Here is a 15,123-nt window from a genome sequence, read left to right as displayed (position 1 = left end):
CTATGTTTCAAAACAGTACTACCTATTTTTGAATAAATACTCATCTTTTTCCCACAAGATATCACAAACTGTCTAAACTTGTGCTTACGAATTCTTTAATCTACTACATGCTATACCAAAGGTTACAAATGACCTCTTCTTGTTACATCCAATGTCTCTCACTCATCTTAATGGTCTTCTTCCTCCCCAGCATATCTGACTACTAATCTTTGAAATCTCCCTGTTTGTAGGCTTCCATAACCCTTTTCCCTACTCTAACAGCCATCATTTAAAACCATTTCATTTTGGTCTTCTTTGTTGTCTAATAATTAGGCAGTACAGAAATTGGCAAACTACAATCATTAGGCCTACTATAGCTTACTGTCTACTTCTGAATGCCCTGCAAGCTAAGAATGGTTTAACAGACAAACATTTGCAATTTGATGATAGAGAACACTAACTTTGAGCCCCAAATAAATGAAATGTTACTCCCACCTTAAATAATTCTATTCTTCTCATCAGTAAACCTGTAATTTAAAAAACCGAATGTGTTTAATTGTTATTATATTTTGAATTTTGTCAATGAAAATGTTTGGAAGTTTATTTTCTCTCTTGTTATAGAAACACCTAAAATAGTATACAGTTTAATATCTTTGTTTATAAAGTCTAAAATATTTCCTGTATGGCCTATTACAGAAAATTTGCTGGCCCTGGATCTAGTAGGTATTCTAAAGTAAATGAATATCCAAATTACAGGCACACTAATACTGCTGTTAGAACATTTTCCATTAAGATTATCTCAAATGTTTCTGTAATCCCTATTCATATAATCACCAAGTATTCATTTCTTCTTTCAAAGTGTTCCTCAGATGTATCTCCTTTCTATTGTCATCACCACGGTAGAGGATGATCCTGCCACTTGATGCTTATATTATGACACCCTTCTTCTTGTGGTCCTGACAAATAAAATCCATCTCAATGACTGCTATGAAATTCAATTTTTTAAATACAAACTTTATCACATCAATTTCATACTTCAGAAACCACAATTATTTCCTATTGAAGAGTTTAAAATACAAATTCTTTACTTGACCTCTTACTCAAGCTGATTTCTAACCTAAAAGGGAAAATTCAGATACTCTGTAGAAAAACATTGAAGGATGATGTTTCATGAAAAAAATTCATAAAAATAATTAAAACATTCATAAAAGTATACTGCATATGCACAAAAATTTAATGACACATATAAAAACATTCCTAATCCCCGTACCTCAAAAATAAAAACACCAACCCTCCCTTCCCAAACCACAACTTTTTCACATTATCTACTTTAAAAAGTTCATAGTAAAAGTATTTGAAAAATACACACCATACTCTAAAAAGTGATTATTTTGGTGAATAGTAATTGTTTTCCACAAAGGGGTACGGGTAAGGAAGAATTTTAATATTTTACTCCATGTATTTTATATGGTTTAATTTTTAAACTAGAGCTTATAAGATTAAAAAAATATAGAAGATACAATGTTTAAAACATGATTCACATGTTATGTGTGTGCTGAAAAAAATGAGTTAAGTAAAGTGCACCAAAATTTAACAGTGATTATTTTGGGGTAGTGAGATTATAATTGATTTGCTTTTTCACACTTTTTTACATCATGAACTTTTTTATATTTTCTAATTTTCTATAATGACTGTGCCATATGGATAATCAGAAAGATCCAAACAAGTTAAATAGAGAAAAGACTGTTTTAACAGACAAAATACAGATGTAGGAAAAATATTTTGGGTGTTTTTCAACAATAGAATCTGAGAAAGACTGAAGAAGAGCCACAAGTATGGTCAGTTTACTTAGGCATAAAATAATAGCTTTTTGCATGGAATATCACCTCCCCCTCTATTCTCTTCTTTAAAAAGATTTTATTTATTTTTTAGAAATAGGGGAAAGGAGGGAGGTAGAGAGGGAGGGAAACATCCATGTGTGAGAAAAACCTCTTGCATGACCCCAACTGGAGACCTGGCCTGCAACCCAAGCATGTGCCCTGACCAGGAATCAAAATGGTCACCTTTTGGTTCACAGGCTGGCACTCAAGCCCCTGAGCCACACCAGCCAGGGCTCCCCCACTATTTACCTACTTAAATATTACTTCAATCTAAAATATTAATATCGGGGGGCACCACTCTATAAAGTACATGATTGTCTAGCCACTAGTCACTATGCTATGCATCTGAAACTAAGAGAATATTGAATATAAACTATAATGGAAAAATAAAATAAATTAAAAAATAAAAATAAAGTATTACTATCATTCATTTTTAGTGAGTCACAAAAAATGAAATAGCTATAGCATACATCCTCTTCTTTTGACATTTAACATTGTTTTTGTCAATTAAACTTAATTTACTAATTAATTTTGCTGATCAATACATGCCTATAAAAATAATTAAAAGCAGTTATATCCAATGAATATAAAATGAATGTTCAAAAAGGAAATGTTTTAGCACCAAAAGTAGCTTTATTACTTTCTAGGCCAGGCGTTAACAACTTCATTTTTAGTAACAACGTAAGTGAAACCTCTCTAAAAGGTATGGTTCAATTTGAGACTTTGTTATTGACAATTATTTCCAAGGATGGCTGAGGCAAACAAACTGAAAATGTGAAACCAGAAGTTTAGGAGAATTAAAATGAGGCCAAGATAGGTTCCAGAAGTAGGATAAAGGGGACAGTAGAGGAATACTAGGATAAAAAACTGAGGAAAAACAGACTGAAGGGAAGAAAAAGGGAAAAGAATTAAAAGTAGATTTTCTTTTTCATTATTTCACATTTTGTGAAATATTTTTGAGAGTGTTCTAAAAAATAATGGTTAGTCTTTTTAAGTTTCTCTCTATGTATGCTAGCCCTTTGAGATTATAGGTCAAAGACAAAGGTATAATCTGCTTTTGAGTTTCAAAATAAAAATGAGAAAATGAGGCATAAAGTAGGAGAAAAAAATCCACTAAAACAAAAGCAGTTTGATGATATTAGCCAACTAACTTGCCAATTTTGAAAACTATAGGAATAAAGTTAGTTTTCTCTCCACACCAAAGGCTGAGGAGAATCCTATGATTTGTTATAAACCTAGCTTGTCTACCAGTACATGCATGGCTTGCTTAAAGAGGCAGGTAACATGACTTATACTAGGCTATGCTAAATCTTCACAGTACACACAAAAACATAATCCAATCCAAACATGAAGTTGCCAATAACTGAGAGGTTGGCTTGAAATAAAAAATAATTCAAATTCTACTTTTCGGCATAAGGAGCCTCTGCAAGAAAATGAATCTGCTAAGCAATTGGAACTACAAAAGACATTTTTCAAAACAAAGTCTCATTTAGTGTCCTAAAGAAATCTTATTTCTTCTTATAATCTGGTAGTCAAGTGAAGGCCATTACAGTCTATTTAGTAAAAACAGAAGAGTGTTTAGATCAGGACCTGTACCTTCCATTTAACAAACTGAGATTTATTATACTTGTTGGTATGGAGTCATATACACAGTTTTATATTGGAACACTTGGTCTTGGATGAAAATTTACTAATAAACACATTATGACTTCACTGTGTGTAAAATATTACAGGGTTATGGCTACACGTGCACAGTTGAATTTTATGGATAAAAACAAGACAAAGGGTCGGTTAGTGTAGGTCAGTGCATCTTAATGCTTGTCGCCTGAAGAATCAACTGGACAGCTTTAAAAAATAATGATGTTCAGGCTCAGGGTGAGGCCCAGACTGGAAAATTAGGCAGAACTTCAGTACTATGCTTGGGGGCCCTTTTAAGCAGAGAAACCACCAAACAATAGTACAAAAATGCAAAAACTGTGGCACTGAATAGACTGTGAAAAAGACACTTGTTTGTAGAATGAGAGCTGAAATAAGGAGGCAGAGTAGTCAACTTGTTTGACTTCAGCTAAGAATGTGCATGCCAGGTGACTCATTTTTTTATTGTCTGTGCATGTCTGTGAATGACTGAGAAAATGCTTAAAATGTCTATTTTGATGTTACAAGTACATTTTAGCAAATAGGCAAATTCATAAATACAAATCCACAGTGAGAATCAACCAACTGTACACATTTTTTATGAAAGTAACTCTGAGAGATAATGGTAATATATTTTTCATTCCTCATTCCAATGTCTTTGTAAAAATGTACATTTCACATTCAGTGAAGTAAATAAAGACATAAATTTTCTTAAATCTCAAAAAGGGAGTGTTGTTGAAGACATGTTGATTTGGGATACCAGAAAAGAACAAAGAGGTAGATTATGGTTACACAGAACACACAAGTAAATCAGAAAAAAAAATATTACAGCAAAGAAATTACCATTTTACTATAGTCTACTTGGGAAAAACATCCAAAATAAAAATATTTACTGTCTCAAGGGAAAACTAGTGGTATTACATGGTTTCTTTCACCTTTATTATTTGCTTTTCGGGGAAGTGTCTAGCCATCACAATAATCTGGAACACAGCTCAGAATCAGGTAAGCACTAAAGGCATGTGAACTGTTAAAACTGACGTCACAAGTTCCTCAAAGATACCACAACCTTTCTTTATAGTAGAGTCTTCCAGGATCTGACTCACAGCTTTTCTTAAAAAAACCCAGTTCTTGTAACTCCATTGCCGACCAAGAGCTGCTACACTGACAATAACTGACAACAAGGAAAGAGACTATAAGTTTAGTTCGATCTTCAGCCTATGATAGGTCAACTTACGATTTTTGGATTTTACAATGGTTCAAAAGAAATAAGCATTCAGTAAAAACTGTACTTCAAATTTTGAATTTTGATCTTTTCCTGGCCTAGCAATATGCTGTACAGTTCTCTCTTTGATGCCGGGCAGTGGCAGTGAGCTGTAGCTCCAGTCAGGCGCATGTACAACAGGGTAAATAACTGATACTCTGCAGTGTACTAACTGTGTTAGATGATTTTGCCCAACTGTAGGCTAATGTGAGTTTAAGGTAGGCTGAGCTATGATGTTTGGTAGGTTAGGTGTATTAAAAATATTTGTGACTTACGATATTTTCAATTTAGGATGGGTTTTTCAGGATACAACCCCATCATAAGTCAAAGAACATCTATAAATGAAAATATCCCTAACATGCTTCAAAATACTATGGGGACACAATATAATCACTGATACTCAAGATTAGAGTTCTGCATCAGCAATAAATAGTTTAACTATTTTTAGTGTACTCTATTTTATCCATCAGTACATGTGTGGATAAAACAACTATGGGACATTAATGGAGTTCTACTTGGTCATAAAAAAGAAGAAAGTTTTGCCCTTTGCGACAGTATGGATGGACCTGAAGAACATTATGTGAAGTGAAATAGGCCAATCAGAGAAAGACAAATACCATATGATTTCATTCATATGTGTATTCTGATGAACGAACTGAACTAACAAACAAAATAGAGACAGACTCATAGCTGGAGAGCAAGGATAACAGCTGGGGGGTGGGGGACATTAGGGGTGGAGGGATTGAGCAAAATGGAAAAGGGACTCATGGACATGGACAAGTATGGTGATTGCTGGGGGGGTGGGTATAAAGGGACTAAATGGTAATGGAAAATAATACAATAAAGATAAAACAAAACAAAACAAAACAAAAAGAACACAGGCACAAAGTATAGACATGTAATCACTCACACCAATCCCGTGAGGTACTATTCCTATATTACAAACGAGAAAACCAAAGTGCAAAAGGACTTAACTTGCCTAAAGTTACACAGGCTTCAAGTCAGGTTTTGTTTGATTCCAAAGCCGTGTTCTTTTTTTTTTTTTTTTTAAAGATCTTATTTACTTATTTTTAGAGAGAGGGGAAGAGGGGAGGGAGAAAGAGAGAGAAACATCAGTGTGTGGTTGCCTCTCATGCGCCCCCAGCTGGGGACGTGGTCCACAACACAGGCATGTGCCCTGACTGGGAACTGAACAGGGGACCCTTCGGTTTGCAGGCTGGTATTCAATCCACTGAGCTACAACCAGCCAGGGCCAAAGCCGTGTTGTTAATAACCACATCATGCCATATGCTTACTAATGCCTGATGGCACAAGATTCACTTATCTGAAAAAGTAGCTAATTTAGATAATCTCATGCCCTGATATCAGATCAGTGAAATTCCATGAGGAAGAGCCTGAAGGAATATGGTATACATTTCTTCTGATAAAATGACATAACAACCAATCAGGCATGCAGTTATAAGTACAGTGTAGTAATATAAACTGGCAGAAAAAAAATCTGTTATCAGTGGTAAAACTAAATTTGAACGGACTATATTCTCTCACTGTATATGAATACCATAATCATATATGTAAACATATACAACCATATTAAAAAAACAAGTTTTAGACTAATATTTATGTAAATTATTTATAAACTCCATTTCATGTGTCTGTGCTAATTAATCTTGCTTGTGCTTCCATACCCTTATCTATGTTAGCATACAATTAGGTGCAAGGAGAAAAGTGGAAAAGGACACAAACTAGGATAGAAACATGGGTTACCCAGCCGATGTGTGGGTGGGAAATGATACAAGTGGAAGGGATGAGAGGGAGAGAGGAGGAAGTTAGAACAATAACAAAAAACTGCTTGTATGACATGATCCCATATGTAGAATTATGTTTGTAAAGGAATTAAAAGGAAAAAAAACCCCAAACCCCACACAACAGAATGTTTTAGACTAACACTCATCTGATAGTCATAATATATTAATAAGGGGAAAATGCAAAATAATGTCTATTTCATTAGAAGCTACCCAACCAATTCCAATATATGTGCATTTATATGTGTGTGTTTGTATGAGCAGCAAGCTTATGAGTGCTTGTGACCTGGAGGTGGGGACGGAGTGGGAACAGGATGGTTAGCTTTCCTTTTACACATCTTTTATTGATTACTCCACTTGTGTCAGCAAGTATTTCTTTTGTAATTAAAAAATCTAATAAAAAATTTAAGTATATAGAAGTTACAGAAACAATAATACATAAATAAGAATTAATTATATATATGTACAAACACATATGTTCAAGTTGGCCTCTGTTGCTACAGAAGTATTTCCATTCAGTATGGATTTACCAAGCTTCCACCTGGACCAGGCCTGTTCTAGGTGTGTAAATAGTCAGACAAACCTCTGCTCTGTATGTAAATACACTGGAATATGTAAAATAAAACATAATTTATACAAACTAGCACATCTAGAATTATAAAGGGATGGTCTGTATATATTAATACTTAGATGGTAACTCAATGATCTGATTAAAAATAAATGCCAACAGCTGATCTTCAAGTGGAAATCTGAATATTATGGCTATTTGTTTATTAAATACTACCAAGAACTAGAAATAAAATTTTCTGTAAAGAATGCCATTATATTTTGAAAGAAGTCATTAGTTAACAAATTTTTTTTACCCACAGGGGTCCTTAATTAATTTTGTATGTGACTTGATTTCCTACCAAACAACAAGTCTAATAGGTATCAGGATAAAAGTCTGAACAGGATACACATTTCTGCTTTATATGCAAAACATTCTATTTGGTAATCTGCAGTTGGAATACATCAATGCCAGTTTGTTATATGATAATCCATCATTACTGTCAATTTATAGCTACCTTAGTTCAAATATACTGCCTTATCTAGGTCACAGTCCTAAACTGAATAATTTCAAAGACTATTCTGCAAAATTCAAGTTGAAGTCATTGGGGAATCTCATTTACATTTTAATTGCTGTGCTTCTACAACTCCTCAGGCTAAGGATAGGTCTCAAATTTTTATTTTCTTGGAAAAGCAGGCTCAGGGACTAAAAATATGTATGGTTCATTCAAAGTGTAGTCATTACTGTATACTTGGACAGCTTTCAGATTCTGCCATCATGCTTAAAATAAGACTGAAAATAAAGGTGGGTACAGAATTGCCCTCTCAGCTCCACACATACTCCTATGGGCAGGTGCCTCAGAAGTCTGGTAGATAAGATCTTTTTTGTTTCAAGGTATTGATAATATAATAAACATGTTATACAGATTCTGACAGGCTTCATCTCCTTCCTTCATGAAAGCCTGTCTACCTTGTCTGTAGGACTATAGAAGCAATGTATAAAAACAGGTGTCTTTTGGTCTCTGTAGTAAATAATACCTATTTCTTTCAGCCTCTGTCCTACAAAGGAATGATTACTTTCATAATTTTCTCTCAAATACATGACAGGTTTCACTTTGGCTCAAAAAGCAGATGATTCAAAAATTTTTGCAATATCCACTTTGCCTCCTTTGGCACAGAATTCTGCCTTTAGTTGACAATTCAGAAACTGAATTGGTATTATAGCCCCCAAACTTACATAAATTAGAAAGAGGCTCAGATTGAGAGTATTTTCTCCCTGTTTACGGGACTTAAACACACACAACAAATGGGAAATCTAGTGCAGTGTACATTTCTATTTTTATTGTGTAGCAACTCTACCTCAAAAGATCTGGGGCTCATTACAACATAAAACTCCGAAGCTGCCAGTAAGATTCACAACCAACTTGTTGTTAAAAGAACCTAGGCTTCTCACTTAATCCTGTCTGCAGCGCTGCCTCCTGAGACTCAACGGTTTGGCTGAACTAAATGGCTGGGTTGGTGAAGAATGGGGTGGTCTGTGGGCTTCACTTTAAAACTGGTTTCTCTTTTCTATCCTAAAGGCTTGGACAGAAAGAGCCCAGAGGCCTGAGAGGGGGGAAACCTAAAAGATTTCCCTCAGCCCAAACTAAGTATGGTGGGCAAAAGGGTTTTGGACAGGTGAAATATGCCTAGCACACCTTCCTACAAAGAAGCCCTTTTTTTCTTTTTTTTTCTTTCTTTCTTTCTTTTTTCTTTCTCCTAATATGGAACATTGAAAAATTAATCCCTGCCTTTTGTCATCTAGTAGTTATGGATTGAATGATGTCTTTTAACCCTTTTCGCCAAATCTGTTGCCCCCAGAACACAACAAGGATGCCAGCCTGTTAAACCAAGCATGCCGTTGTCCGGAGACCGCCAACCGACCTGGAGTCTGCACGATCCATCCCCATGTGGGAAGGCCACCCTCCCCTCCACACCCCTACTATTAGGGTTTTCTGGACCCAAGGGTAGGTAGGACGACGACCACGTCCAGCTTGAAGCAGCTAGAGGAGCTTGAGACCTTCGCCCATTGTCCTTTACAAGATTACAAAGGGTTTTAATATCTGGGGGGGGGGGGGATAGTTATTTTTTACAAACCAGGGGTATGGACTTGGAGGGGGATTGCTGGGTGAGGGAGATGCTGGGTAGAGGGGAGTAAAGGGGAGAAAATTGTAACTGTTGTAACAATATAATCAATAAAATACATTAAAAAAAATAAATAAAGAACCTAGGCTTCTTCAATCTGTGGCAGCCACATAGCCATGTGAGTTCCTCTTGTGTGTATATTTCTGACAACACATAAAATGAGAGCCAAGTCCCCAAGCAGATTTAATGAAGCAAGTATGTCAATCCTCTCTTCACCCCTAAATACCACCTGTAACCATAACTGGGTGGTACATCTTAACAGCAATTATAACTAAGGGCCCCTTCTTAGTATGAGCACTAAGGCTCCTTTGGAAACATTACAGGGATGTCATAAAAATAAATGAAGGACTGTAATACATTCTGAGGCTCAAACTAAAAGTACCCAATTCAAAGGAAGATTACTATTTTTAACACATTAGGCTTATCAGAGAAGCTTCTGCTTTTCCAAGTTGAAGTAGCTAATGGAATACTTCATGACTTGCTTTAATATAGAGCTACTATTATTTGCTTTTCTTATGTACCTCTCTCTGTTTATTGATAAAAAATGAGATCCCCAGAACCTGAAAAACTTCAGCATGGTATTTTGCTGCTGATGTTATATAAAGGCAATATATTCTCACCAAACACCCACAAAACCATTAAATAATAACAAACAAATGCTTTAAACTCCAAGGTCTATGGTCAACTATTTTATTCTACTTGGGTAAGTAAAAGGAGACTAGTTTTAAGAGAAATACTTGAATCTTTAGTTTATATAAGGAATGCTTTGCTTACATTAATTTTGTTAAAAGAAGGAGTAGAAAAATAGATTGTATCATACTTTTTCTATTCTACCTTAGAGAATGATCTCAGGTAATGCCCCAGAGGAAACTTTAAAAATTAACAGACCAATATCCTGATAAAAAATGAGAAGCTATAGAATTAGGTTTCTTAGTCATACTCACCTTAAATTATTTTGTTGGCCAGGTGGAATGACACTATAATAAACTGGAATTCCTGCTGTGGGCACAGATCCTTGATTAGATTGATTAGGGAAAATAACAGGCTGTTGATAAGTCTGATGGGCAATTCCTTGAGAACCTTGAGGCAGTGAAACCTAAAATTTGAAAGACAATTTAAAAGGAAAGTGTTTTTCAAAACCTTGTAAATGTTAGTGTCCCTAGCCTTCATAAAACTTTATAAGTAGGTCTAGTTAGGAATAAGCTGAAATTGTCAGTAGGTTGTCCTGTTAAGTTAGCCATAACACTATCACTTTATTTCTATGCTCTCTTCAGCCAGCTATTGTTTTTCGCTATCATTTATCAATTGTAAAGTAGGCTAGATGCATTCCATTATTAAAAAATTAGACGTATGTCCCTAAGTAAAAGTTATTTAAAAAAAAAATAAAACTTTCCAAATAAAGATGACCATTTGATATGGAAGGAGTAATACAATTTGCCTCAGGTAGAGCTAAGAAAAACACAGCCAGGGCACCAGTGAGAAACACTGGATCAGAAAGAGTGTGAGCCTTGAAGCTCAAGATTATCTCGTCGTCGTCGTCGGCAGCCGTCCGTCTCGAGAGACGATGGTGTAGCTTCTTAAGAGTCTATCTGCACCGCCGAGAATGGCTGTGCAGTCCAACTCGGGAGTGACACGGTATCTGTCTCCTCCTGTGTTAAATCGACATCTTGCGATGACGCTGGAGTGTCCTCTCCAGCGGAGCTGAAGCTACAGAGCCTGGGCAGGGTGATATGGAGGGTCTGCTGTTGCCCATGCAGCAGACCCCCCCTCTCTTCGCAGCTGAAGGGTCCAAGGGAAAGACGGAGTCAATACAGCTTGGCTTCAGGTGCGCCGCAGGAGTTGCCGGTGTTGACTACAACGTCAAACCGCCTTAGGGACTCCGGCTCCGGATTTTCTGTCGGGGTTTACTCCCTTAGCCTTTCCCCTGAAGAGGTATGCCGCAAGGCAGCGGAGGTTTTTTGGAGTCAGAGTTTTCCTTCTCTGATGTGCCCTGACTGGAAGATCGAACCAGCGACACTTAACTCGCAGGCCGACGCTCAATCCACTGAGCCAAACCAGCCAGGGGCTGGTGATATAATCTTCATCACTTTACTATCTATGTGACATTGGGCAAATGACTGAACTATTCTGAGGTCCCAGTTCCTTATCAGAAAAAATGAAATGCCACCTCCATCTCAGGGGAGGTATTACCTTTATTACAATCTCTATTTACAGGTCCTAGCACAGTGGGCATTTGGTGAACAGTGTATATTTCTATTCTTTTTTCTATATTACCTATATAAAAACCATATGAACATAAAAGAGAGTCTTCAATTCTGTTTTTCAGTTCTCTAATTCCTATCATTTCTAAAATAGAAACTACATAAGTATAATGGGTTCCTAATTTACAAATGTACCACATTACAGTTGGATTAAAGTGATTTTGGTAAATAAAGTCAATATAAAAGCTTCTGATGATTATGGTGATGATTTTACTTAGCAACAGTAGTAGCAATGATAGCAATATTACTAACAGAGATGACAATAAAAGTTAACAACACTGAGTACTTACTACCACGTTCAGGTTCTGTTCTAAACATTTTTTGTATTATTACCTTGTCTTCCTAACAACCTTAGTAAGATACTCATATCATCTCTGTTTTATAGATGGGGAAACTATGATTAAGTAACTTGCCCAAGGTTGTAGACCTAGTAAGTAGGGAAGTCAGTATTTGAACCCGTGGCTTCTGGCTCCAGAGCCTCAGTTCCTTAACCACTTTGCCCTGTTCTCTATATGTGGGCTCCATGACTTATTAAGTTCATGATTAACTTCTAAATCTTGCCTATACAGCATGTTTCTGAAATGTTACTGGTCCTTTCGAAATACACAGTAATCTCTTAATTACTTTTAATCTGGCTCAATCATTGCAAAGAGAAAGTTACTGGTTTGTAACTCTGTATAACACAATATATTTCAGTCTTTTTGTCTACTGAGGCAGTGTTAACATTCTGATATTATTTCTGATTGTATCTAAGTTAATACATACACTGGGCAGATTTAGGAAAAATGACACAGCTCAATCTAGATGATTTAAGCTATAGAATAAATCTGTAACCAGTGGTAAAGAAAAAAACTGAAGTACCAAAAAAGAAAGAGGGATAAAACAGCTACAGAATACACTCTAATAAGAACAGATGACTTTTCTGGCCTTTTTTTTTTGATAAGTTTATCACCACCTAGCTCATCTACTAAATGTAGGTGAAAGTGTAAAGAGGCTGTCATTCATTGCTCATCAGAGCAACACTTCTCACAGCCATTCATCCAATGTGAAGATTACATGAAATACTACAGGAAAATAATTTATAGCTTATAAAAAAAGTATGCTATAGAAATTATAGTAACTGTCTTTGATCTGAAGCATTTTTAGTATCTAGTTTCATTTTTAAAAAATACATTAACAATCTTATAGTTTATTTAAATTATATTTCTTGCACTGGACTGTGAGCCACTAAAGGTCAAGGGCCAATCTTATTTACACAGTGCCTGGGCATCTTATTTAACAGATTGTCAATGTACTGGATTGGGTAGCATGAGCAGGGTCCTTGAGAAAGGAGAGTTCCTGGCGTGGTACCAATCCTATGAAGAAGGTAGGAGATGGACAGTCTCATGTACTTAGCCTCATGCATAGAGAATATGAATGAAAAAGGGATGAAAAATGTGAGAAAAGAAAGATGTTAAATTCTAGTTTCATAGTATCTTTTCTCTTTTTTCTTAGTTGCTTCTATAATTAGGGGGCTTAAAAACTAGACATATTTTTTAGTGCTCAACAATCCTTGACAATTTCACATTTCAATTTCAATTTTAATTTTCTGGGACTGAATGGAATATACTATCACCTTTGCTCATACACTTCTCTATCCTCAGAATGTTTTCCAAACCAATTTATGCCTGTAACGTTCTTTTAAGAGATAGCTAAAGGTTAATATCTTCCCAGAAGACTTCTATATTAAGTCCCTAATCTGTTCATGGCTGTATTTCATGCTTTTTTCAGTTATCGGTTTGTATACTATCACAAATTTGTTTACATATGTTTAGACAAAATATATGTATATTTATCTTCCTAACCAGATTGATTTTACATTGCTGAGATGAATGAAAATGATCTTTGTATTTCTTAACATTAAATTCAGTTATGAGCCCTGGATAGTGTGGCTCAATGGATTGAGCGCCGGCCTGCGAACCAAAGGGTGGCCAGTTCAATTCCTGGTCAGGGCACATGCCTGGGTTGCGGGCCAGGTCCCCAGCTGAGGATTTGTGAGAGGAAACCACATGTCAATGTTTCTTTCCCTCTCTTTCTCCCTCCCTTCCCCTCTCTAAAAATAAATAAATAAATTCAGTTATGGAAAATCATGAGGCTTAATAAAACAAACCTACTTGCAAGTTATTCTAGAAAGATAAAGGGAGATAAAATAAATTTCTGAAAATATGGCATATTTACTAAAAAATATGACTTATTTATGAAACAGTAGCTATTTCTGCTTTAGAACTATAAGTTAAAAATCCATGTCATTTTTAATACATGTCATTCCTTTTGGGATTGAGGTGGAGGAAAAAAATCAGTTTCAGCATGGGCAACTGCATAATCTCCTCTATTCTATGAACACTGATCGCAGTCTGTATTCTATCTCACTATTCCAAATATCTACTTCCATCTCTATTTTCCCTTCCACTCCACTCTTTCCACAAAAGACTTTCTAAGGAGCTGAATTATAGAATAAGACAATTGCTCATATAATTATGTAGCTGGAAACACAGTCAATGCCAGACAAAATTTACTTGTCAATAACAAAGTGGTTCAGATATTTTTCCTAAAAACGAATGAAGTGAATGAAGAAAGCAATAAAATGTGGATAAAACAAAGCTGCTATGACTAATAAAACTCTTAAACTATACAGTTATATATTACAGAGCATTATTCTCATATTAAAAGAAGACAGATGATGCAGTGTAGCTATACATTTTATTTATTTAAAATTATCTCTACCCAAAGTAGGTGAGTGATAATGTACCTGATATGCTGGCACTGAAGCATAGGGGATGACCACTCCTTGCATTTGATTTCCAGTGCCGTTGGATTGGCCACCAACGAGGCTCTGACTCTGGGGTTGCTGAATTCCAACTATTCCTTGGTAGTTTTGCTGCTGGTTGGGCATAACTTGATAACCTGTAATGGCACAATGAGTTAAATCCTGCTTTGAATTTATTTTATTTCATCTAGTAGAATGTTTTTGTAGTTTAAGAAGTTCTTTGTGTTCTAAAATGGACATAATTTTGTTTAAATAGCAAATCGCGAAAAAAAAAAGAAAAGAAAAGAAACACAAAAACCCCACAACCTTCTATTATGAGAGCTAACATTTAAAAAGTTCACTATGTAGGTAATCCAAGTCAGCTACATTTTCTTCTCCTTTAAAATAGATTCAAATTAAATTTGTGTAAAAAGATTTTCTTTGCAGTGGCAAAAACTTATAGAATCACAGACTTGGTTTATACAGACAATTACTATTACTATTTAGTATGTATTACAGTCTATTATGACAACTAGATTCTAGGGACCAGGACTAGCTACATTATTTGTGGGGCCCAGTGCAAAAGGAAAAAGTAGGGTCCCCTTGTTAAAAAATTATTGAGAATTCTGTATCAGTAATAGGACATTACCGTAAGCACTGGTCCCTGTGTAACTGCAGAGGTTGCATGCTCACAAAGCTGGCATTTCTGGAAGTCACCACCCCCCAAAATCTCACTAAGATATAAATCTTTATATTATGAATGTGTCAAGGGCACAAGAAAAATGGAGTT

At 35.6% G+C, this 15,123-nt stretch overlaps 1 protein-coding gene across 1 annotated transcript in view; it reads right to left on the bottom strand.

Moving 5' to 3' along the window:
• Positions 1-15,123, bottom strand: part of R3HDM1 (R3H domain containing 1) — a 139,592-nt gene that overhangs the window by 26,117 nt on the left and 98,352 nt on the right. The window contains exons 18-19 of the mRNA XM_090279494.1: positions 14,337-14,491; positions 10,232-10,383 (exon numbers count right to left, since the gene is read on the bottom strand). Of these exons, the coding sequence (XP_090135620.1) occupies positions 10,232-10,383; positions 14,337-14,491 (307 nt within the window). The remainder of the gene's footprint in view (positions 1-10,231; positions 10,384-14,336; positions 14,492-15,123) is intronic.

This window comes from Furipterus horrens, unplaced genomic scaffold, assembly GCF_987537825.1.
Source record: "Furipterus horrens unplaced genomic scaffold, mFurHor1.1.pri manual_scaffold_1, whole genome shotgun sequence".
Taxonomy (NCBI): domain Eukaryota; kingdom Metazoa; phylum Chordata; class Mammalia; order Chiroptera; family Furipteridae; genus Furipterus; species Furipterus horrens.
The sequence above is the reverse complement of the archived record's forward strand: the minus strand, read 5'-3'. Positions and strand labels throughout refer to the sequence as shown.